At 41.8% G+C, this 22,430-nt stretch overlaps 8 protein-coding genes across 8 annotated transcripts; 4 read left to right on the plus strand and 4 right to left on the minus strand.

The window, feature by feature from the left end:
• Positions 1-1,058: 1,058 nt before the first annotated feature.
• SS1G_00816 (hypothetical protein) lies at positions 1,059-3,332 on the minus strand (the record flags this gene model as incomplete). Its single annotated transcript, XM_001598677.1, has 1 exon — positions 1,059-3,332. One exon carries the CDS (start codon positions 3,330-3,332, stop codon positions 1,059-1,061), a length of 2,274 nt encoding a protein of 757 aa, XP_001598727.1.
• Positions 3,333-5,146: 1,814 nt separating this feature from the next.
• On the plus strand, positions 5,147-6,303 carry SS1G_00817 (predicted protein; the record flags this gene model as incomplete). The annotated part of the gene is made up of 5 exons (XM_001598678.1): positions 5,147-5,178; positions 5,584-5,614; positions 5,652-5,708; positions 5,771-5,940; positions 6,138-6,303. The coding sequence occupies 5 exons, from the start codon at positions 5,147-5,149 to the stop codon at positions 6,301-6,303; spliced, it is 456 nt and encodes a 151-aa protein (XP_001598728.1).
• A 409-nt stretch (positions 6,304-6,712) lies between these two features.
• SS1G_00818 (predicted protein) lies at positions 6,713-6,922 on the minus strand (the record flags this gene model as incomplete). The annotated part of the gene is made up of 1 exon (XM_001598679.1): positions 6,713-6,922. One exon carries the CDS (start codon positions 6,920-6,922, stop codon positions 6,713-6,715), a length of 210 nt encoding a protein of 69 aa, XP_001598729.1.
• A 1,882-nt stretch (positions 6,923-8,804) lies between these two features.
• SS1G_00819 (predicted protein) lies at positions 8,805-10,050 on the minus strand (the record flags this gene model as incomplete). Its single annotated transcript, XM_001598680.1, has 2 exons — positions 8,805-9,032; positions 9,763-10,050. The coding sequence occupies 2 exons, from the start codon at positions 10,048-10,050 to the stop codon at positions 8,805-8,807; spliced, it is 516 nt and encodes a 171-aa protein (XP_001598730.1).
• Positions 10,051-10,681: 631 nt separating this feature from the next.
• On the plus strand, positions 10,682-11,749 carry SS1G_00820 (hypothetical protein; the record flags this gene model as incomplete). The annotated part of the gene is made up of 1 exon (XM_001598681.1): positions 10,682-11,749. The coding sequence occupies one exon, from the start codon at positions 10,682-10,684 to the stop codon at positions 11,747-11,749; it is 1,068 nt and encodes a 355-aa protein (XP_001598731.1).
• A 953-nt stretch (positions 11,750-12,702) lies between these two features.
• On the plus strand, positions 12,703-15,276 carry SS1G_00821 (predicted protein; the record flags this gene model as incomplete). Its single annotated transcript, XM_001598682.1, has 1 exon — positions 12,703-15,276. The coding sequence occupies one exon, from the start codon at positions 12,703-12,705 to the stop codon at positions 15,274-15,276; it is 2,574 nt and encodes an 857-aa protein (XP_001598732.1).
• Positions 15,277-16,137: 861 nt separating this feature from the next.
• On the plus strand, positions 16,138-17,790 carry SS1G_00822 (hypothetical protein; the record flags this gene model as incomplete). The annotated part of the gene is made up of 2 exons (XM_001598683.1): positions 16,138-16,952; positions 17,109-17,790. 2 exons carry the CDS (start codon positions 16,138-16,140, stop codon positions 17,788-17,790), a joined length of 1,497 nt encoding a protein of 498 aa, XP_001598733.1.
• A 1,056-nt stretch (positions 17,791-18,846) lies between these two features.
• Positions 18,847-19,566, minus strand: SS1G_00823 (predicted protein; the record flags this gene model as incomplete). Its single annotated transcript, XM_001598684.1, has 2 exons — positions 18,847-18,942; positions 19,183-19,566. 2 exons carry the CDS (start codon positions 19,564-19,566, stop codon positions 18,847-18,849), a joined length of 480 nt encoding a protein of 159 aa, XP_001598734.1.
• Positions 19,567-22,430: the final 2,864 nt, after the last annotated feature.

The raw sequence follows: 22,430 nt of genomic DNA on the forward strand, positions 1-22,430 counted from the left end.
GCTGTGCGTTCAGTTTAGCTGTTCCGTATTTAGTGTTTCCTCACTTCCTATTGGGATGTGAGGAGAAGGGAGGAAGGACTGAAAAAGGAAATAGAAAATGAGAAATAGAATGATGATTATAAATAATATTATGATAATAAAAGCTGGAACGACAGGTGGGGAGTGAAGGGGAAAGAATAATTAAAAATAGGAGAAGGGATGGAAAGGTGGAAAATATAAAGGTAAGTAGGTGATTGATGGGAGAAGGGAATACTTGAATTAGAAAACCCTGCTGGATATAGGTCCCAGAGCTAGGGAGGAATAAGTAGAGAGGGAAGGGGAGAAGAGGAGAAATGGAGAAGCGAATAGAATGGATAAAAGATGACAGGATTTGAAGATCAGAAAAGGAGGAAAGGCTCTGTTGAAGATCAGTAGTTCAGGAAAGAAAATTAAAATAAATAATTATGATTTTAGATGAACTAGAAGGGAAAAGAGAAGATAAAATTAGAGATTACTATTTGACACTAGCTAAAGAATTAGTTCAACTCCTTGTACGTACTTCGAATCCACATTCACATATATTTCAACTCAAAACAGAAACAAACCCAAACCCAAAAAAAACAAAAAATTTAAAAAAATAAATATCAATAAAAAATCAACACAAAACACCATACTAATAGCAACGAAATATTAAAAGTATAAAAAATTCTCCTATATATTGATTTATTTATATATATATATATATATTTATTTATTATTCAATTCATATTTGTCTTCTTCTTACTCTAACTCCCATCCTCATTTCTAATCCCCCCCTCTTCTACTAGATAGAGAGATAGGGGAACTCTACATCTTAAGTTAGTGAAAAATATATTATATACAATGGAAAAGGTTCTTGTGTTTGTGCTCGTGCTCGTGCTCGTGCTGTTTTATGATTGGTATTGCTAGGTATAGTGGTAATTATTGCGGAATGGTATTCTTGTTGCTTGGGTATGTGTGTGTGTGTTCCTTTTGTTGTTTAGATGGAGGGATCAGAAGATGAATGCGCTGAGCTTTTTTTCATCCTCGCCCACTCTGTGCTAGATGATATTGGTAATACTCATCCTTTCGTTGCCGCGATTTCGCTCGTCTCGCTTTGCTGGTGGGCTTGTTTGCGGGATTCCTATCGGCGCGGCTGCCACCACTGGTCCTCCTACTAAGGGCGCTACACCTACATTCGATCCTACACCCAATCCTAACCCAAACGCACTTCGAGATTCCGGGATATATGCTGCACTTCCTTGTATATGTCCAGGCCCAGGAATAGGTCCAAGTGCAGATCCCGACACACCAGACTCCCTAGCCAAAACATCCACCAAATATTGCACTCGTTCCCACCCACCCCAATCCATTGCTTCCTTCTCCCTCAGCACCAAAAATCCCCCACTCAATCCACTCATCCCACTCATTTCCCTGTCCCTCTCTCCACCACTCCCAAGTATTGGACTAAGTACCCCTGACCCACCCACACCACTAACAGCCGGACTTCTCATCCCCATCGCTTCTCTCCCCTGCCAAACCCATGCGTCATCGGTCCCCTGCAAATCCGCACTTAAATACGCCAAAACCTCCTCGTCCATTTCAAATCTCCCTCCTCTTTGACTCAAATACCCCATTTCTCTCCCATTTTCCCCTGAATACAAACCCCTCTTCTTCTCAATCAACACCGTCAAGAAAAATCCTATATATCTTCCACAAGCCACATTAACCTCTCTCGAATACCCAATATGGGAATGTGCTCTAATACACGTCATAGCTGCTTCGAATTGTCCTCCGAAAAGTAAAAATAATGTACAACGCCATATATGCATGACAATCATTGCGCTAATTGTTTGGCCCCATGAACGAGTCTGTAATGAATTGGGTGGATAATTGGGGACTGATCGAGTGATTATTGATGCGCTGGTTAGGGAATCGTGAATACAGGATTCGATAGCGCTAGTGCGTAAATCTGGAGGAGAAGTGGTGGTGAGATTGTGGCGATGGAGTGAGAGACGGGCGCTTAGAAGGTGGATAATTGGTGTTACCATAGTTGGATCTAGGGGTTCGAGGGAGGAGAATTGGCAGGGAGGTGGAAAGTGTGAGAGGCAGGATGTGAAATGAGTGTCGAAGGTTGAGATTGTTGAAGGGGGGACGATGGGTAATTTGAGAGTTTTGAGGAGTGGTCCTATTGAACGCATTATATGGATGGTAGGGAGTAGAAAAGTTGAAGATGGACCAGGTGGTGCGCCATTTTGAGGAGCTGGCGGAGACCGGTAGCTAGGATGCAAGTAAAATTCATCGATGGGATTGGGGAGAATAACATCGCAGTCTGCGTCATCGATCAGGAGAGGTCTTCCGAGCTCGAGTGACATATGACGATCCCAAATGTAGATTCCCCACCAGACTCTTCTTCGCATTTCATCTTCGACTAATTGCCATGGTCCGGTCTCGCTATGGAACCCCAAATCTTGACCAATACGAACAGCTGATCCTAGCCATGTCCATGCTGCCGACTTAAGATTCATTTCGTAGAGAAAGATACTAGTAAGAAGAGCTGCTCGAGCATGATCTATGCTGTATTCGTCGTTCCAAAGATCCGATAGACTTATAGATATTTCTATGTATTCCTTGCCTTTGTAAGGTCTCTGAATACTGGGCTCGGTGCTAAACAAAACACCAACCGCCACGACTGCGAAGAATAGTGCAGACCAAGTCCGGGATGACGTTTCGAAGGTACCCTTTTTATAAACTTCTTCGTATTCGCGCTGGAAATTGGGCCAATGCAGTATGGGTGTTACCAGATGTATTGATGAATAATACGCTCTCAATAAGTGATCTGCGAGGTGTTTGGGTGGTAGTTCTGGAGGCTGGGAAACCCAGCTTGCCGGTGCTTTTGTTTGTCGATAGAGGGCTGGAGATTTGAAGATTCCATGGCTGTAGTTCCCAATATTGGATTGCACTCTCGACAAATCGTGAGGCGGAGGTGCTCTTGGTATTTTTTTAGGCTGCGATCCAATCTCCGGCAAATAGACAGATGTCTGGGCCAAACCATCACCATCGACATCCATTTGATCTTCTCTCATACTGAGCATAGCTCTCAATTGACCATTTTCGCGCTTGACTTGAGCAATCTGTTTCTCCAGATCTTGAACTTGTTTGATGGAAGACATACGCCTATTTGTCTCTTTAGTGAACTGACATTTGACATTCCTACTTGAGCATTCCGAACAGCTACTCGTTTCTGTCGCATCACATTTGACCTTACGCTCCCGGCAAGCATCACAACTGGGATCCTTTCTCCGCTGTCGATAAGCTCGTTTTTGCGCTTGCATGTTGGTCGGTGTCATCTGTCCGACAGATGGGCCTGGAGTGCCGCTTGACGACCCATTTGAGGCCACGGATTCCATTCCTATTCCGCCTGGTGAGGTAGTAGCGGAGCTGTAACTGTGATGGAAGGGACTTTGTCCCGGTGGCGGAAGCCCTGATGTCATAGATATGTGCTGAGGATGAGGAATGTTTCCGCTAAGTGGCCGTGGTGAAGCTCCCATCAATCCTCCTTCGTATAAGCCTTGCGGCCTTGGAGAGGTCGCAGAAGATACCGAAGATGAATCATAAGATGATGTAGAAGGTATCGGTGATCTGGGATATGAATTATGAAGTGGATCCGCCATTGTTCCAGCTTGCGAAATCTGTCTCTTTAAACCAATATAGTGACTGGAGGTCAATTCGATGTATCTATGAGAGGAAAATACTGATATTGGCAATGTGTTTGTTAAAGATGTCGTTATTGGTGGTTTAGCTTCATCGCTTGGTCGGTATGTACCGGCCTATAAAGTATTGTGATGAAATAGTGAATAATAATCAGAAACTATCGATGGCAAATATCCACAAAATTTCTATAAAATCTAGTCATAAGAGTTTTAGTCAGAAACAGGTAATGTCTCAACTGCTCTTGTGTTGGAGATCTGAGAAAACCCGCGATGCGCCGCAGGGGAAGGTATTGTACAACGTGGAGGGCTGCCAAAATCCGACGCGCTCCTGCAGTGTGCACAAGCTAGAAATTCCCCCACTGAATCGTTCAATGCTAGATAGATCAAAAGTCGGCAGCTGATCCGTGAGGTGGAGGTGATTAATCTGTGACAGAATGAATATCAGCCAATTATGTTGAAGTATATGGTCGCATATCGGGAAAGTCTAAATGCTTTAAAGGAGAATGACCATTTTAAGCGGTAAATGTGTTAAGAGAGGGAAAAGGAATGTGCCGATGAACGAGTGATATGAGCTTTTCGTATTATAATGGACTTGGGTTGGTGGTTGAATAGGAGGGTATATGACGGAGATGCAAGCATTGAGCTTCCGCTTTAAGGCTGATTGGGAAATCTGGAGTAATTGATTGCCAAGAGGGAACGGCAAGCATCCAAAAGAAGAGGTTCGCTAGAGGTCGCTAGGCCCTAAGTTTCACTGCTGCCCGGCCATCATCCATGTATATAATAAGAACAAGTATTCTGTTAGAGAATAGCGACATGATTTTGATGGGCAAAACTTCGTCGGTCTAGTTTCTTGTGGCAGTTTATCGGCAGGGTTTAAAGACATGAGACAGTGAACAGTAGTTACCGGAACGCTCTGCATGAAGCAAACGTCAAGGGTGATAAATCCTAAGGTGGGTATGGCCACGAGGCAAATCCATCTAAAGATCTTTCCCGATTGAGATGCAAACTTGCGAGCTCGTCCTTATTTGGTAATCGGGTCGGCAGGCAGGTTCCTGTCATACTTCGGGACATGATATGCACTGTTGATTGCGCGCTTGATTTAACTCTTCAGCGGTAAATCAAGATTCAAGCAGATAGTTGTCAGGCAGCTCGGTATTGAGGGGCCGTTGCCGTTCCAGAACATAGAAGTAGATCTCTCAAATAAATTAAAAATACATACCGGGAATCTGTTCGACTTGCACACCTAGTTCACCGTTCAATGGATGGCGTCCACTGATATTTGTGAAGGATGTCCTCCCTGCAGAATTTCTCGGGTTGTGGCGTGAGTAAGCGTTCCTACTTGCATATATGCGGACTCCAATCCACTTCCGGCAGAGGATACCGACAGGTTCGGGCCGTTGATAGGACAGGGTAAATTTCAGTGACTCGAAGCTATTATGTTTTGGGGGTGGATGCTTTTGAGGGCGAGGTAAGTCTTGAATCGAGAAGCCGAGCAGATGGGATGTGAGAACAAGAGATGGTAAGGTCTAGAATCTAGGCAAGTATATAGATGTATAGATACATTAGATACATGTGTGTGTTGTGTTGTACGACTGTTTGGAAAGAAGACTCTAGCTTAGGAATTTTGCAAGTTTTGAAGATTTTCCTAGCTCGTGTGATTTGACACCGATATTTGGAATATGCAAATGTGAGATAACGGATAACGCGTGCGTGATTTTTCTGAATTTCCTTTTTGATGATCTTTATTTTCCTGACGCCAAAGGCGGATGTGTATGTCGGTGGACAATGCTTTGATTCTGGGTTTTCCGAGAATGGTCTAGGTCTAGGCCCGCGATGATATTAAGGGTAACTGATGCACGATTTGTGTCCATAGGAGATTTAATAGGCGACGCGGCACAAACCTGGTATGAGAGGTAGAACATTTGGTACTGGGAATAATAGCGATGGGATAAGGCGGTGGTACCTGCTATCCTTGTGCATCCTTTGTATATCCTTGCTGTAAGTGTGTTGTTAGCATTGGTACCTTGAAGCGATTCACTGGGGTTTGTCTGGATTAGCAGGTTGTGTTCCCAAGATCAACGTTGCCAGTCATGGTCGAGGTGCATGACAATGTATGCAAGGCTGTTCATGAGAGGATAGTACCTATGGAGCTTCCATCGTCACTTTGTCATCCAAATCTTATCAACCCGGCTCCCATGAATGTAGCTTTTTTGGAAAAGGAAAAACCAAGGTAAGAAAGAGCATTGGCGTTTCAATCTCTTTTCTTCAACAGCACTGTCTCGAGGCGTCAAAGGTCTCAAGGCATGGAGGTGTTCAGTCTGCCTAGAAGCATCCGTGTCTATTTCAATGGCGAGTTCTCTAGACCTTAATTGGTGTTTCATCTTTTGGACTTTGCACGAAGCTTCTTTTTACCTTTTATTGGGGCAGCCGATCGTTCGGAGAACGAAGCGGGATGTATCTTTCCGAAAAGGAAGGGCATCCAGAGGTTCCCGTTATCACTGTGGGGATTTGGAAAGTGATGCCAAGACTCCAAATGTTGAGAGCCATGACATCCGAGGTACCTGCGGATTATTGTGGGGAGCATGAATATTGAAATGAGGGGATAGTCGACAGAAATGCCGGTTAAGTGGGCGGTCTGATTCTTTCATTCTTACGTTGCATAGCTCATACTGTGGTGATGTCGACTTACAAGCGCACACACCAATTGCTCAACTGTCTACTACTTTGCTGAAGGATCTTAGAAGTGGTATCGTTATCGTAACAGTTTGACGGATGGTTAATAGTCTGCAACTTTCATTCCAATCAGGTACCGTCATTACATCGACGGGCGCATCGGAAGTACGTGGATCTTATTGATATGGGCATGTATGTTTGCGATGATGCATCGAATACGCTCAGTTTGCTGTCAGTCTTGAATTCTTGAAGATTCCATCGCCTCTCATAGGCCTATAGGCTCAAAGGGATTGGAGAATTTCAATTTGCTGCATTGATTGTGCTGGATATTAAATGGCTGCTCGCCTGACTCCTGCACGAGTCCATACGATCGCACTGGTCTCTATAGAGATGGGCGGGGTTTTCTCAGCCATAAATCTCGAATCCTTCTGCTGAGCAATGGCCATTGCCCCGGTATTGTCTGCTATCGCGTGTAGAGAAAATTTAGTATGATCTTCTGTGTAGGTAGGGAACGATGTGAATGACGACACGAAAAGCATCTTTCAAAGTTAAAATGTTGTTTGAGGCGTGCTAGTATGCTTGTTTGAATGGTTACATTTTGCCGGCCCGACGTGAATTGTTTCCAAGATTCTAGCGGGATCCAAATATCCACACAAGAGATACATGCACTCAGCACTGCCTCACAAGTGGTAGCTGTCAATTAGGAAGGCTTAGATGGGCATCAGGGGTTGCATGTTTATCCGAGAAGTTTGCTAGGATAAGCCTCCCAATTTGTCGGTATGAGATATATGAGGTCTACTCTCGTGCTCAGAATCATGTGAGCTTGACCCCTAACTTTGTAAGAACTTGATCTTGTGGTTATGCGGATGTTTGTTTTATATTGAGTCTTGATAACCAAAAAGATAGTTGACTGACAAGGGAATTCGCTGTAGACTAGACTATTACTATGTATGCCCTTATATTCGGTTCATGGGGAAGCGACCTAGGTGACGTTGGATACCATTTGACGTTACTCCCGTAGCATGGACTGCATGTCCTAACGATAAAGTTCGTGCTGCCGTGGCATGGCGGTCGAAAATGTTACTAAATTAGTTCTGTACACTTCAGAAACTGAACTACCGTGCCCTTCTAGTGTCCGAGTCTAAATGACCGATTAAGTAAGGTCGGGAGCTGATTTTAGATGAAGGATGATGATGCTTGGACGCGAATGACTGGATGACATTTCCATACGGCATTCTTCAGAACCGAAAGAGTTTTTGATATAATTGCCATGTTTGAGATGCTAGCTATTTTTGTCGATATGGAAATAACTCCGAACTAAAGTCCTAGTCTCTAAATCTTTCTTCATGTAGAGTTTGACTATCATCGTGAAGGAATGGACTCGTGGTGGAATCAAAAAAAGAAGCCAAGAAAATATTCAAAATTTGCGAGGAGATCGCTGCACTATCTCATTTCGCCCACTCCGGGTCCGCTGGTGGAAATACAATTTTGTTGAAATTTCAAGGTTCATTTGGTGAAGATGACGACAAAAATGCTCTGTGGTGGCTGTGATTCTGTCTAACATCGGGGAACTACCCGAATCTAGGGATCTCTTCCGGCGCTTTAATTCTGTATATTTAGGCTTGTTAACCATTCGAGCATAGCGTTTAGACTGTGAAGTCGAGACTCGTTCCCTTCTGTGACGAGCCCTCGTTGGACAATTTTGGCGTCGTATCCAATTGATATCACGTCCATAGATGCCAGATTACTCCCGAAAAGATGTGGTTCGGACTTAATGTTTCTTTTGTTTTCCAAGGCTTGCAATCTGATATAGAAAAACATCGGCTAGTTTAGTATCTACGCTATCCACTACCGTGGAATGCCGGTAAAAAAAACATCATTGATGTGATGATGATATTTAACATGGATGCAGATCATGAATTTTTCATTTTCCGGTTACTTGGTTTCCAGAACTCTTCGTCTTCTCTTGGCGTAAAATGACTCCTGGATGGTTATGAATATAGATACAAAATAGTTATAATACTATAATCATTAGCAGACAAACTTCTAATTTCCTAGGTTTCAAGATATCTGCTGAATTATGCCTTGAGAAAATATGAAGCTCTGGCCCAGCTGGGATATATTAAATTGGTTTGGAAAAAATCAATTCCGAATGTTAGGGTGTGTTAGTGGGTATAGTTGAATTCTGAAACGTGTGATAGAAACTAACGAATATCGTGTGCCTCCTAATTCGATCATCACATACTTTGTTATGGAACCAACCGCCAGGAACGAAGCTGGTCCAATATTATTAACTGTAGATCTTTGCTTGCCTTTTTATGTTGAACGGGGCATTTTTGGATACCTAGGTCCTAGGGTAGTGAGTAGCATGGGTAGTTCTCCGAATTCTCCCCAACGGAGCGATGCATCCTCGGTGATCCACTATGCTTCATAATGATCTTGAATTTTAAGAATGCTATGGAGCAAATCAAAGTAGATGCTAGGAGGGTGAGTGCGTGCGTGCGTGTACTCTGTGGCGGGACACAGTTTGATTCCGGGAAATTCTCCGAGTTCCGCTGTAGTCGCACACCTCATGATGTCCACCATAAATGCTTGCTGTAAGTTTGCGACGGCAAGCGGTAAGAAAACGTAAATGCGTGTAACTGGAACCTCGAATAAACAGCAAATAGATTTCCTTGTAACGATCAAAAAACATTGGTAAACATTGCTCCAAGAATAGTTCGGTGGACGACCCGAAAAGTCCTTATCACCTTGCAGTTTTGCTATTTAACCACGTTGAAATGCTGGCGATGTACCCAAGGATCGGAAAGTTTTGTGCAAGGGTGCAAAGACTGGGGCTTTCCCCTTCCTGAGATCATGTATAGAAACATTCTCAAGGCTACCGAAAGTCTTTCCCCGGTGTTAGACAAGATTAAGTAGGTATCCGCTGCTCCGGAGCACAATGAAACACTTTGTAACGCTCCACCATAGCGACATCGATATTTGAAGTCTCGTATATCAAAGGAGTCCACAAACAACCCCGGAGTAACATTTTTGGGTGACAGATTGACAGTTGATGACTAGGGTAAGGTCGAAGGTACAAGGGAAAAATAAGGGAAGCGCCGTTCGTGCAAATTCGATAACGTTCAAGACCCGACGAGGTGACAGTAACACCAAGGCAAGAGGGCGAATTTGTGGATCCTCAATGAATCAGTTACCTTCATCTAGGATGGGTCGAATCCCATGTCAGAACTCACTTCATAACTTCACTTGGATAAAAGAAACAATGGTTGGTCGAATATTGGGGACAATGCCTGAGTAGTCAGTGGTCCTCCCAATGTGCATTACTGCTTGCAGAATGTGGTATCAATATGTGGTATCAATAGTGTGCTAGACCTACTTTTCTGGCGACCATCAAGCTCTCAGTAGTTGGGACTCTGGACTTGATACTTGAAGTTTTGTACAGATAAAGGAACTCGGGAGCCGAAAAAAATGGGGACGTGGTAGAATATTTTTCCAAAATTTTCTGATCGAAGTAATCTAATATAAGTGTACTCCGTAAGGTTAATAACTTAAATGGCAACTCCGTATGGCGTACTTTTACTTTTCCCGGATTTCGCCGTGTAGCGATTGGTTCTTGTGCAGTCTTTGGAAAGTTCTTGCGTCTGAAGACTCCACCACAGAACATGATAACCTATGAAATTCAATCAACCTCTATCAACTCTGGAAGGATTGGCTAGAAGAATAAATATGTCGGATTTTTTACTTGACCGCCCGCAAAAATAGGGTGAAAACTTTCTGCCATTTATCGGTCATCACCACCTTTTCAATAAAACTCCAATAACTATTACCATACATCTTCAATCTTCGTGATTAGACCATATGTTCGTGCTGTCAATCTTTGACATTACAGGCCAAAAAAAAATGAAAATAGCACAAAGGTAACCAGTGGTAAAGTAATATCGTACTATAACTTTCATATCTTTACTCAAACACCTGACAGATACTAGTGGCTGTAGGTCCGAGATTTTTCTCTCTCACTAAATGTGCTTCTCGGTGGGTGATTTTTGTGAATTGTAACCATTACTCTCCATCAAGGTTGATATTCACTCATTATTCTACAATAGAAGAATCAAGCAGTTACTATTGACGTCGTTTCGTTTTCATTTAAGAACAACGGTTTTTGACAGAGGTATTTCTTCAAGATTACAAACAGATTATTGCAGCTCGAACAGGGCCAATCGAAGCATACGGAGTAATACATTTACTTTGCAATCTCGAGTCCTTCACACAAAATCTTTTCAATACAATAAATCAAAATGTGTGGTGAAAATATGAAGCAGTTCCTCAAGGAGCTCCCAAAATGTGAGCATCACATTCATATCGAGGGGTCTCTGTCTCCAGCTCTGCTGTTCGAATTGGCAAAGACAAACAACATCGCCCTTCCCGACTCTGCGGCTGATGCCTCTTTCAAATCTCCCCAAGAACTCGAGTCTCGCTACGAACGGTTTACTTCTCTCAACGATTTCCTCCATTACTATTACATTGGCATGTCAGTGTTAATAAACCCTGCCGACTATGAAAGCTTGGCCTATGAATATCTCACAAAAGCAAATCGCGACGGTGTTCACCATGCTGAAATTTTCTTCGATCCACAAGCACACACTGAACGTGGAATTGCATACAACACTGTTGTTGAGGGTCTTTCGGCTGGACTAAAGCGCGCTGAGAAGGATTTTGGTATCACCTCAAAACTCATTCTATGCTTTTTGCGACACTTGTCGGCTGAGGATGCAAAAACTACATATCAGGAAGCGGTTTCGTTGGGTCACTTTTCAAACGGGACTGTAGCTGCTATTGGCCTTGATAGCAGTGAGGTCGGTTTCCCACCAGAAATTTTCAGAGAGATTTATGAATCTGCAGAAACCAAGGGGATTCATCGAACCGCTCACGCTGGTGAGGAAGGTGACACTTCTTACATTTCCAGAGCACTCGACATCTGCAAAGTTGAAAGAATTGATCATGGAATTAGGTTGGCTGAAGATGAAAATTTGTTAAAGCGAGTAGCGGAGCAGGGGACAATGTTGACAGTTTGCCCACTCAGTAACGTTCGCTTGAGGTGTGTTGAGAATGTTGGACAATTACCAATTCGAAAGTTCTTGGATGGAGGAATTAAATTCAGCATCAACAGCGACGATCCAGCTTACTTTGGTGGTTACATTTTGGATAATTATCTTGCCGTTCAAGAAGCATTTGGCTTAAATTTAAAGGAATGGAAATATATTGCAACCAGCGCGATTGAAGGAAGTTGGTGTGATGATGAGAGAAAAGCGGTGTTGTTGAGCAAGGTTGACGCTTGCGCCAAAAAGTACGAGGCATTGCTTTGAAAGGAGGAGTAAACAAAAGTTAAACACTGCGGCATTTTCGAGTTTGGATTTGATCTGAGATTTGCAGATATGCAGATAGACTGGTGGTGAAGACAATATACATCTAGATTGGTTCACTTCAGCCTTTAATAATTGGCGCTGGACTCAAGAACAATATCTAAATGACACAGATCACCTCGCTTCCCCTTTCTACTTTGTGATTTCTTTACCACTTTCAACCTCAAAACTGAACCCTTTCTATGTGGAACACTCTATCATAATCTCCAATTACTCTCGATTTTTGTGCTATGTTCATTTTATTTTTGCTCTATACAGTTTTAGCTGCGGTATCGGCCTTCATCTCATCCTCAGAAGATGATGCGATAGTTACGGTGAATTTCTCGTGTGAGGTGATTCACAGTTGAAACGGCCAGGTGCTCGGTCGCATCATTTGCCTTCGTAGCTACAAAGATATGGAGGCACGAGAGAGTAAAAGTCACCTTCCGTGCCTTGATTACTTCATTCCAAACCGATCTTAACTTACAAGATGAGCGGTGCGACCTGAACTATTTTAGCTACTCTGTAAGCATCTTACCACCTTGCTGAAAACGTTGAAACCTAACCTCTTTGATCACAGAGCCCCGGAAGCCACACAAACAACTACCAAGGCAGCTGGTTGACTCCCAAGATCTGCCATCTCTACCCTCACCCTCAGGGAACAGATTTCTAATAAGTCAACTGAAATGGGAAAGTCTGATTTAATCCCACAAACGCAACCCAAGAGGAGAGTTCGGCCAATCTCCAATCCGCTCTATTTCGACGATGAATCCTTCTTCTGCGATGTAATCAGACATCATAAATTGCGCCCAGAAGAACAGTTTCCAACTTGGAATCGCCTGTACTCTGTATCTATCGAGCATGAGCCAAGGTTCTATCTGGAATGTCATACATTCTATGCCTTTACCTTGGAATTCATGAATTCGGAGAAATCTGTGGAAGCAACGGAGGATGCATCCTCTCCTTGTCAAGTTCCAAGCCACCCCAAGTCTTACAGAAAGCCCGCCAAATATGATATTCAACCACTGCCCCCGATCGATGAATCCACCGAGTCCATCGAATCTATTCAAGAAAAATTCAAAAATGCCGGACCATCGGTACCGGTGCAAATGGCTGTCCGGTATAACACTGATGAGTGTGAAGATGAACAACCCCCCTCACTGACTTCCTCTGTTCCTTCAGCTATGGTGTCAAGCAAGGGGACCACGTCATTTGGACTCCTGCTTCCTACAAGCCACCGGTTATCTCCAATGTCACAAATGATTCAAGATCTTGAATATCCATCATCTTCAATAACCGTCGACTCCTATTCAAACGACCCGCTTGGTTCAATCCACGATAATGAAGCGGAGACGTTAATCACTAGCAACAATGGAATTAAATCAAGTGATTGTGGTGGAATTGACGCTATTAATATTCACTCCATCTCAGCAACCCCCTCAATAAGAGAACTTTATGGAGTTCAATTGAATTCTCGGTTTTCCAACCTGATATACGACGCTCAATACGACAGATACATCAAGAGACCCAAGCTCGACATAGAAGGAGGTTCGAGACCGAGCACTAATCTGCAATTTGACGATGTGTATACGGCGGCAGATGGAGTGAAAGAGAAGAACGGTAAAGCTGATGGTAAGATGCCAGTACATGCCAAGGCGACGATAATGAAATACACAAACTCTGATAGAATAGCGGGAGTTCGACCTTTGAGGATGAAGCCACAAGTCCAGCCTAGTAATCTGTACCGAGATGTTAAGAATGGACTTGGAAATGGAGGTGAAGAAGATGTCAAAAAACATCTGCGACTGGCTTCAGAGCCGGGACGTATTGGAAGTCCAGTAGAAGATCAACAACTTGGCAGATTGAGATCTGATACGATACGCACGAGGAGAATTTCAAGACATCCACCTGCGAATATCTCCAGAAAACTAGGCGACTCACCAACCTTAAATCGACAAAAGTCTCGTCGGAGAAACGCCAGTCCAATCTACTTACCAGCTAACGAGAACGAAAATACAATTCCAAGAAGACTTTACACGCTAGCCAATAGTCAATCACCATCTCCAAGAATTCGTTCAGTCCGCTCGCCACCACCAATGGATCGTCCATACCGCCACATCAGTCAACTGTGCTTGAACGAAATGCCTCATGTCGGTACTCCACCAGCTCAAGATCGCGGTTCTAGTGGAAGCAATTCTCCAATTGTGGTCGATATTACTTCTTTCGTACCGCCAACAGCGATTACAAAATCTCCGCCGGAGGGTGTAACTTCTCTCGTACCGACCTCAACAACTACTGTATCTCCAACTACGCCCAAAAGTTCAATAAAGCTTCCGCCTTATACTCTGGATCTCCCCCAAATCTTCTCAACTCCATCACCAATCTCTCTACCACCTCAAATTGCCTCCGCGATCCCCGCAACCCCAACTAGGAATTCCAATTCTGAACCGAACATTTCACATTCCCCAATCTCCTACCAACAACCAGCTACAGCCAAATCATCCATATACTCTACCTACACCCCCGAATCCTCTCCTCACAATAGCGCTATTACACCTCCTACAGTTTCGCGTATTTTCAGCATCCCTTCACCACCACATACCCCTCCAGCCTGCCTTTTCCGCTCCAATACAGTCAGTACCAATCCCAGTAGTGCTACTCAGGGCACATACTCACACAGTCGCAATGACACCATTTCGACACAGGCATCTAGCATTATTTCACATGTAGCTAGTCCGTCGCTAAAAGCTCATTCATCCCTTAAAGCTAGTCCATTCATCAACGCCAGTCAGCCCCTTAAAGCTAGTCCATCTCCCAAAAATAATCCACGCCTCGATGCTAAACTACCAGCTATTCCACCGCCCAATCCTCGCATCAGCACTCTAAGCCAAGAAAGTATCGCATTAACCGAACACCTAGTACGAGAAGGAATCTACGGCGGCATCATCTACGACATTGGTAAAACCGGCGACGCCTATCCCACTCATCCCAATCCACCTTCCACAGAAAACCCTATCCCGCACTTCACCCAAAAACTCACCTCCTTCCAGATCCGCCACAGAAAGAAACGCGAAGCCCGCAAACTAAACTCCGCGCTTCGCAAGCGCGAAAAAAAGGAAAAACGAGAGCAAAAAGCTAAAGAGAAGCAAAATAGAAAAACAATTAAGAAATTTAAAGCAAAGACGAAGAAAGCTAAATTAGCGGTGCAGAGGAAGAAAGGCATGGTGAATTATTTTCAAATAAGGGTATTTTTTAGGGGATTGGGAAAGGGTGTTAGGATGAGGGTGCAGAGAGCGAGGAGGAGATGGGGAGAAGTGCAGATTTCGAGGATTTTGGGAGCGAAACCGGAAAGGTTGGATGTAAGGGATGGGTTTGATTTTGTTTGTAGGGGGGAGAGTGGGGATAAGAATTGGGAGCATGTTAAGGAGAGAGGGGGTGTGCTGGAGGGAGAGGGGAATGGCTTGGTGTTTGAGAGGAAGAAGGATGGCTAGGGATGGGGTGTGAGTCAGTGATGCTGTATTTGACTCATAATTTTACACTCGCTTAGCTAGATGTTTCTTTTGTTTTTGGCGTGCGGACGGAGTTGGTATTGGATTTTACTGGTGCTGGTATTGGGAGATATGTACGAAGTTTTCTTGGTCGATAAATCACCGGGACATTCGAACATTTTCGATCAAAATAGATCGAGAGTGTACTTCTTGGATTAGATATCGTGGAAACGATATCCAGAAAAGGAAACTTGCAGGCGTCTATATTAGGTAACTGGGAGACAAGTCCACGTAGGAGACTCATCAAACTGGTCAAACGAACAGGAAGAATATTTATCATTAACCAGCCCAGCTATGCACATCTAATCACGATATAACGACATCATGACACGGGCAGATCACGGAAAGGAAAGGACAGGCCAGGATGGAATTTGAAATCAACATATTACATGCGAGATTTTTACCATATTACACTATTTAAAGTATCTAGTTATTGAGATACCATTTAGTTTTAATACAGGATACTTTTTTAATGAGTCCATTTTTCTTATCAGAGAAAAATCTATACCCTCACTTATTATCTATACCACGATAGTAAGACCCTCATTCATGGTTTTAACATTTATTAATCGGTTCAAGCACTCGGTCTCGTAAAATTTTGAGGTCAATATACTTCCTATACACTACATTTTGACAGAAAGATATGTATATCAGGTTTATGATTGAAAAATATCATTTAGGGGAGAACGTTTATTAGGTTTTATATAACGTGGTTTATCAGCGAGTCGCCACTATCAGCGAGTCGCCACTTTTTCAATATCTTTTATCATTCAATTTCAAGACGCGATATTTCAACGAATTATTATGGAAATACAATCAAAAGAGGCCAGAATAATCTTAGCTATTGAAGCTATTCAAAAATCAAAAAATCTTACAGTTGGAAAGGCTGCGAAAATCTACAAAGTCCCTCGAACTACATTACGAGATAGAATGGGCGGTCGAATTCACAGACTGGAAACTCGAGCAAATAATCTTAATTTGACTGAAAAAGAAGAAGAGGTGCTTATTCAGTATATTATCGATATGGATGAAAGAGGATTTGCACCTAAATTAAGTGGTGTAGAAGATATGGCGAATTATATTCTCGAATCAAGAGGTGCGAAGAGAGTTGGAAAGCTCTGGGCTCATCGATTCGTAAAGCGTTGTACAAAATTAAAGACGCGTTTTAGTCGTGTTTATGACTTTCAAAGAGCTCTCTGCGAAGATCCCAAGCTTATTGAAGAGTGGTTTGGATTGGTATCGAATATGCGGGCGAAATATGGTATTCAAGATTGCGATTTCTACAACTTCGACGAAACCGGCTTTATGATGGGTATAATATGCCCTGGAATGGTTGTAACTAGTTCTGAAAGAAATGGCAGAAACAAGGCAATACAACCAGGCAATCGAGAATGGGCTACGGCAATTATATGTGGTAATGGAGAGGGTGAAACTATACCTCCATTTCTGATAGTTCAAGGACAAGTTCATCTTTCCAATTGGTATACCGAAACCGATTTTCCTGCGGATTGGGCTATTAAACCTACTTCTAATGGATGGACGAATAATGAGACAGGTTTAGAATGGTTAAAGCACTTCGATAAATATACTAGTCAACGAAGAAAGGGCAAATATCGAATGTTAGTATTGGATGGGCATGAAAGTCATGAATCAATACCTTTCCAATCATATTGCAAGTCAAATGACATTATATGTGTAAAGTTACCATCGCATTCAAGTCATTTAACTCAACCACTTGATGTTGGATGTTTTAGCGTACTCAAACGTTCATATAGTTGTCAAGTTGATGAGTTTATCAAGGCATATATCAATCATATTTCTAAGGTTGAATTCTTTATAGCTTTCAAAGCTGCATATCAACAATCGATTACAATTCAGAATATGAAAGCTGGCTTTCGAGGAGCAGGACTAATACCATTTGATCCTCAAGCTGTGCTTTCGAAATTAGATATTCGAATTCGCACACCTACCCCTCCATCGATCCTTTTGGAATCTGCCAACTCTTGGGTCTCTCAAACACCTCACAATCCAACTGAAGCTCTTTTACAATCAACTTTAGTGAAATCTCGAATTGCTCGACATCAATCAAGCTCTCCTACACCTATATTCGAAACTGTAGTTGCATTAGCTAAGGGTACAGAACGACTAGCTCATGAGAATACACTCTTAAGTGCAGAGATTCGTATGCTTCGGAAGGCAAATGAGGCATTAAGCAAACGTCGACACGTTAAAAAAACTCAATTACGTCAAGGAGGAGTACTTACTGGTCAGGAAGCTATAGATATAATATCACAACAAGAGGTGGATATTCAGATTCGACGCGACGAGCGTCAAAATAGGGGAAATTCCAATGGGGAATCATCTACTAATCGATGCTGTAGTAAATGTGGAAAGACTGGTCACAATTCAAGAACTTGTTCTAATAATATAATAGACCCTATATTATTAGATTCTTAATAGTTTAAATCAATTGATTCAATAATTGTTGATTAAAATAAGTTTAAAGTGGTTGAATAAGTGAAAAAGTGGCGACTCGCTGATAAACCACGTTATATAAACTAGAACAATCTGGATTTCCAACCTGAGATCACACTACACTTTACTCCCTTTTTAAATCGTGTTATATCCCAAGAACAGATTCTTTTGTCTGTTTTTGACGCAGAGGCAAATGGTAATAGGTGTGTATGGTAAGAGGGAATGTGGGCAGTGGATGTAGCTGTGTAGATGTATTTGTTTGTTATGGGGGTGAACTTTAGATTTTAGTGGTGTTTTATCTATTGTGTTTGCAGATTAAGGTTTTATTGTACCGGTCCGGTTGTATCTGAAGATTAAGGGTGTATTTTATCAGATAAACTTAGACATTAGGTAAAGTATCGAATATGAACTCGACAGAAGAAAATGAAGAGAAAGGACAAGCTCAAGAAATGAATTGCTAGATTATACACCTTCATCGAAATTTTATGACAGTGACGTATGTAGATATCTCTATATCCGATGAACAAACACCACATACTCAATATACAGAAAGCGAGGTAAATGTGGGCCCTAAATCTTCTTTCATTTAATATCCGTAACTCATTGTGAATCAGACTTCATGTATCCATCAGCCGAAATCATATTGTGTAATCTATCATATCTCATGCTTGCTACTCTTCAACCAACATTACAGGTATCTGAAGATATTCCCACTTTCCGCCGCTGAGTCTATATTATGAATTAATCTCCGGTCCAATCTATTTACTACATCTTTATCATTAATTTCCCTCCAATCTTCATATCGTACGTTCAATCGTCCATCCATACTTCTATTGATGACAACATCATGCCTCTTTTATAGTCCAACCAACAGTTGAATGTTCGAGACTGGTTGGAATGATGAGCCGCAGTTTCTCATACTCGAGTGACAATCATATCTGCTGTCAAACTCGAAAGAAACCATAGCGACCAATCTATCATTGGATCCCTCGAACCCTCAAGTCCCAATTCTACATGGCCCATCCCATCAAACCTCAATCACCTCGGCCGTTCCCTCCTTTTCCCAACCACAGAAACAGGTGAAACACCCAACTTTTCCCTTCCGCTTGTCGAATGCACACTCAATCTCTGCATCTGCAGTTCTCGATCTATACTTAGAAGATTCCTAACTATTTCCGCGAAGGAAGATTTTTTCGCTAACTATTTTTGAGGTTAGCTCATTCGTTCCTTCCGTTTTGACTTATATAAGTAATGAGACAGTTATTTCTGAGAACTGTGCCTTCTTAAGAGAAATGGGGTTTCTCAAATTCAACACTTGATGCATCCATCTTCACCTCTGTCTCTCAAGAATGCAGGAGAAAAAAAATAACTCACCACCCTATTCCCTTCCCTCTCCGCTTTACACTTAACACACATACCTTCCGCCCACTTCTCTCTAAACTCACTTTGAATTCCCATTTTGCTTCTTCCTCTCTTCCTTTCATTCTCTACATCATCCTTCTCCTCCATCCCTCTCCTATTAGTTCTCTCATCCTTTCCACTTCCAATTCTCTTCTCCTTTTCAACCATCTGATCTCTCCTCTCTTCCTCCCCTTCCCTCTTCCATCTCTCAAATCGTCCCCTGTCAAATTTACAAGGGGGACTCTCATAATTTCCACCCCCTACACTCTTTCTTCTTCTCAGTGATTCGGAACATCTTTCTTGTAGTAGGAGAGAAGTGTGAGGACAGGTGTGGTGGGTTAGGGTGTAGATACACATTTTTTTTTGGCTTAGATCGAATGATGATATTTGCTGCTTCGTGATTCGTGGTCGGGAATAATTCAGGTTTTGAGCCGCTCGAGAGCTTGGGATATCTCTTTGGTATGAGAATCGATGATCCTTTACTGCATCCCCATTTGTAGGAAATCCGGATTATTTCTTCTCAACTGGTGAACCTCACTCAACCCTTCTTCAATCTCTGCCCTTATACCGCAAGCCTGAAAGTGTCGATTTACCCAAAGCTTCCCAAATCTCCAACAGAAAAAATGATGCAAAAATTCTCGGTGTCAGTCTTGCACTTCACGCAAAAACCGTCTCCTTCGCTTCCAGAAAAGCTAAGTTATCACCACCGCAAATTCCTTCTTGATATGAATTATCGATCAATAAACAAATAAATCCTCTCATACACTACAGCAATGAACAATGTCCTCAATATCGATTCAGTTCTTCTTTACTCGTATACATCCGCAAGAATCAATCAAGGAGAAATAAAAAACCACCAGTAGTAACCTTAACCTTGGTAGTAAACCAGATAAAAGTTAAATACTCAACTCTCAACTCTCAAATCCAATATAAAATCTAATAACTACATAGTACATAGTACATACATACCTATACAAATCCCAATATAATTTGTACAACACACACTGTATACATATTAATACATAATACATAATCTATAAGGAATTGTAAGATTAATTTAACAAATCCATCTTCATTCCAATTGTTCCATTGATATCCGCAAACCTGGTAAGATCTTATACATATCATCCATCAACCATGTAAGCTTAAGGTTATACTTATGCTCCGAGATTTCCGAAGAGGTTCCTTCCAGTAACTAGGTACCTACCTGGTAGGTATTAATTGTACTAGAATCATGGCCAAATCACCTCATAAATACATACTTATAAGCAAAATTTCAACCCGTTATCTAACTACTATAGTACTATCCTTCCCGATTGTAATTTATTTTATTCTCCAAAACCCAGATCAACACTCACATCCTAGATCCTAGATATGGAAAGTGTTGGGTTTCTTGAGACCAGAAAGAGCATCAGATTGAATTGATTGATTCTCTAGCTAAGCAGTTAAGCTGCGAGTATATGTTCAAAAAATGAAGGAATAGGGTTAGGTATTCAGCCTTCGGAATTAAAGTGCTTTGAAATCAAAATATTGAAAGCAAACAAACAGTTTACCAAAAAGGAAAGAATGAATTAAAAGTTGAGTTTTGTTTGCTCCTTATATGCATCATGCAATATATATGCATATGCTGCCAAGATCCCAGGAGGTCAACATATAGATATCTAAGATATCTAAGATTTATATCCACAATCCACTCAATTGCAAAATCTAGGAAAATCCCTGATTGACTCGTCCACCTAACCTTACTATTTCTACAAAACGCGGGAATATCCCACCTTCTCGAGTATTCTTTAATATATATCTTCATGCATAAGAAGCCGTCATATCTGCAAGATCTTATATTACTCTGTACATTATTTGAAAATTTAAAAGTCAAGAGCTAAACAAAATGAATGCTCGGTTAACCTAACCTTAATGTTCATGTCAATGTTGATGTTTATAATCGTCGCGTTGTTGAGTCTACCAAGTACTTTACAAGAGTATAATTAAGTATAAATTTTCAGGAGGAAGATGTAGAGTGAAAAATGATGCTATAAGTACATCGATATTTTTGTTAATTTTCAAGGTGATGAATGAAATGTGTTGTAGTTTTGATGGGGTTTGAATATATGTAGGGTCTTATAATGTAAGACTTATGTGAATTTAAGATCATAGTATGATGGCGAGGTAAATGGTGTAAATGAGATAGATACCTATTCTTATATAAGCATAGAAATCATTCATTCAGTTAAAATTATCTATCTACCTAGGTAAAGCTTACTTTGTACTCTCATCTATTATTTACTTCATGATCAGGGAATTCGATGATATCAAGGCAGGTCGATAAATAGATATGTATATATGAAACCACTAGAAATCCAACCACCACAAAAGAAACAGCAAAGCTCATTCATTCATTCATTAAAAACCAGGGCGATAAATAAATGCATAATATCCGTATCATTCATAAAGGTATCGATAAAATTTTTGGTTACTGAAATATGAAATAATAACCCTAGGGAAGAAAATTAAAAAAAAAAACCAGGAATAAAAAAGGTATATGGTATATTCGATGATGTTGATACAACTCGTAGTTTTGAAGGTGTTGTTCAATCATCAATCGTCAATCATCAATCCGTCAAATCCATTCCTTAGACTCCGTTTCCATCCCAGTTCCAGCCTAATCTCCCAGTCATAAACTCATTCATGTCATGTCATGTTATCATCTTTTCATTTCATCATTTTCTCCATATCATTCATTCATTCCTCGATTCCATACCATCACCTCACCTCCCCCCCTCCTCTCCCCCAAGTAGAACACCCCTACCAACAACCCCTAACCTCACCTCTAAAGTGCATCAGCAGCCTCATTCAACAAAGTCAAAATTCCCAAAGCCGCGCCCCCAATTCCCGCCATAGTAAGATGATCATGCCCCCAACTACTCGTGAAAGGTGTTCCTCCGAAACCACTTTCATCTCTATGTCTAACACTATTTCTCGATCTATGAGAATTATGATCGTGATCTCGAGAGTGACGAGAATGGGAATGAGAACGATGATGGCTACGACGACGAGGGAGGTATTCAGGATCGTAGGCTGTATTAGAGGAAGAAGGAAAGAGATGGAAAGATGTGGATTGGGAAGGAGGATATGTAGGTATGGATGGGAAGGATGAGTGTGGGGAATCGGCGTAGAGGTGGGGAGAGAGAAATGGATCGGCATATGAAGGTCCTGGGGGCGTA

Source organism: Sclerotinia sclerotiorum, genomic scaffold (assembly GCF_000146945.2).
Source record: "Sclerotinia sclerotiorum 1980 UF-70 scaffold_1 genomic scaffold, whole genome shotgun sequence".
NCBI lineage: Eukaryota > Fungi > Ascomycota > Leotiomycetes > Helotiales > Sclerotiniaceae > Sclerotinia > Sclerotinia sclerotiorum.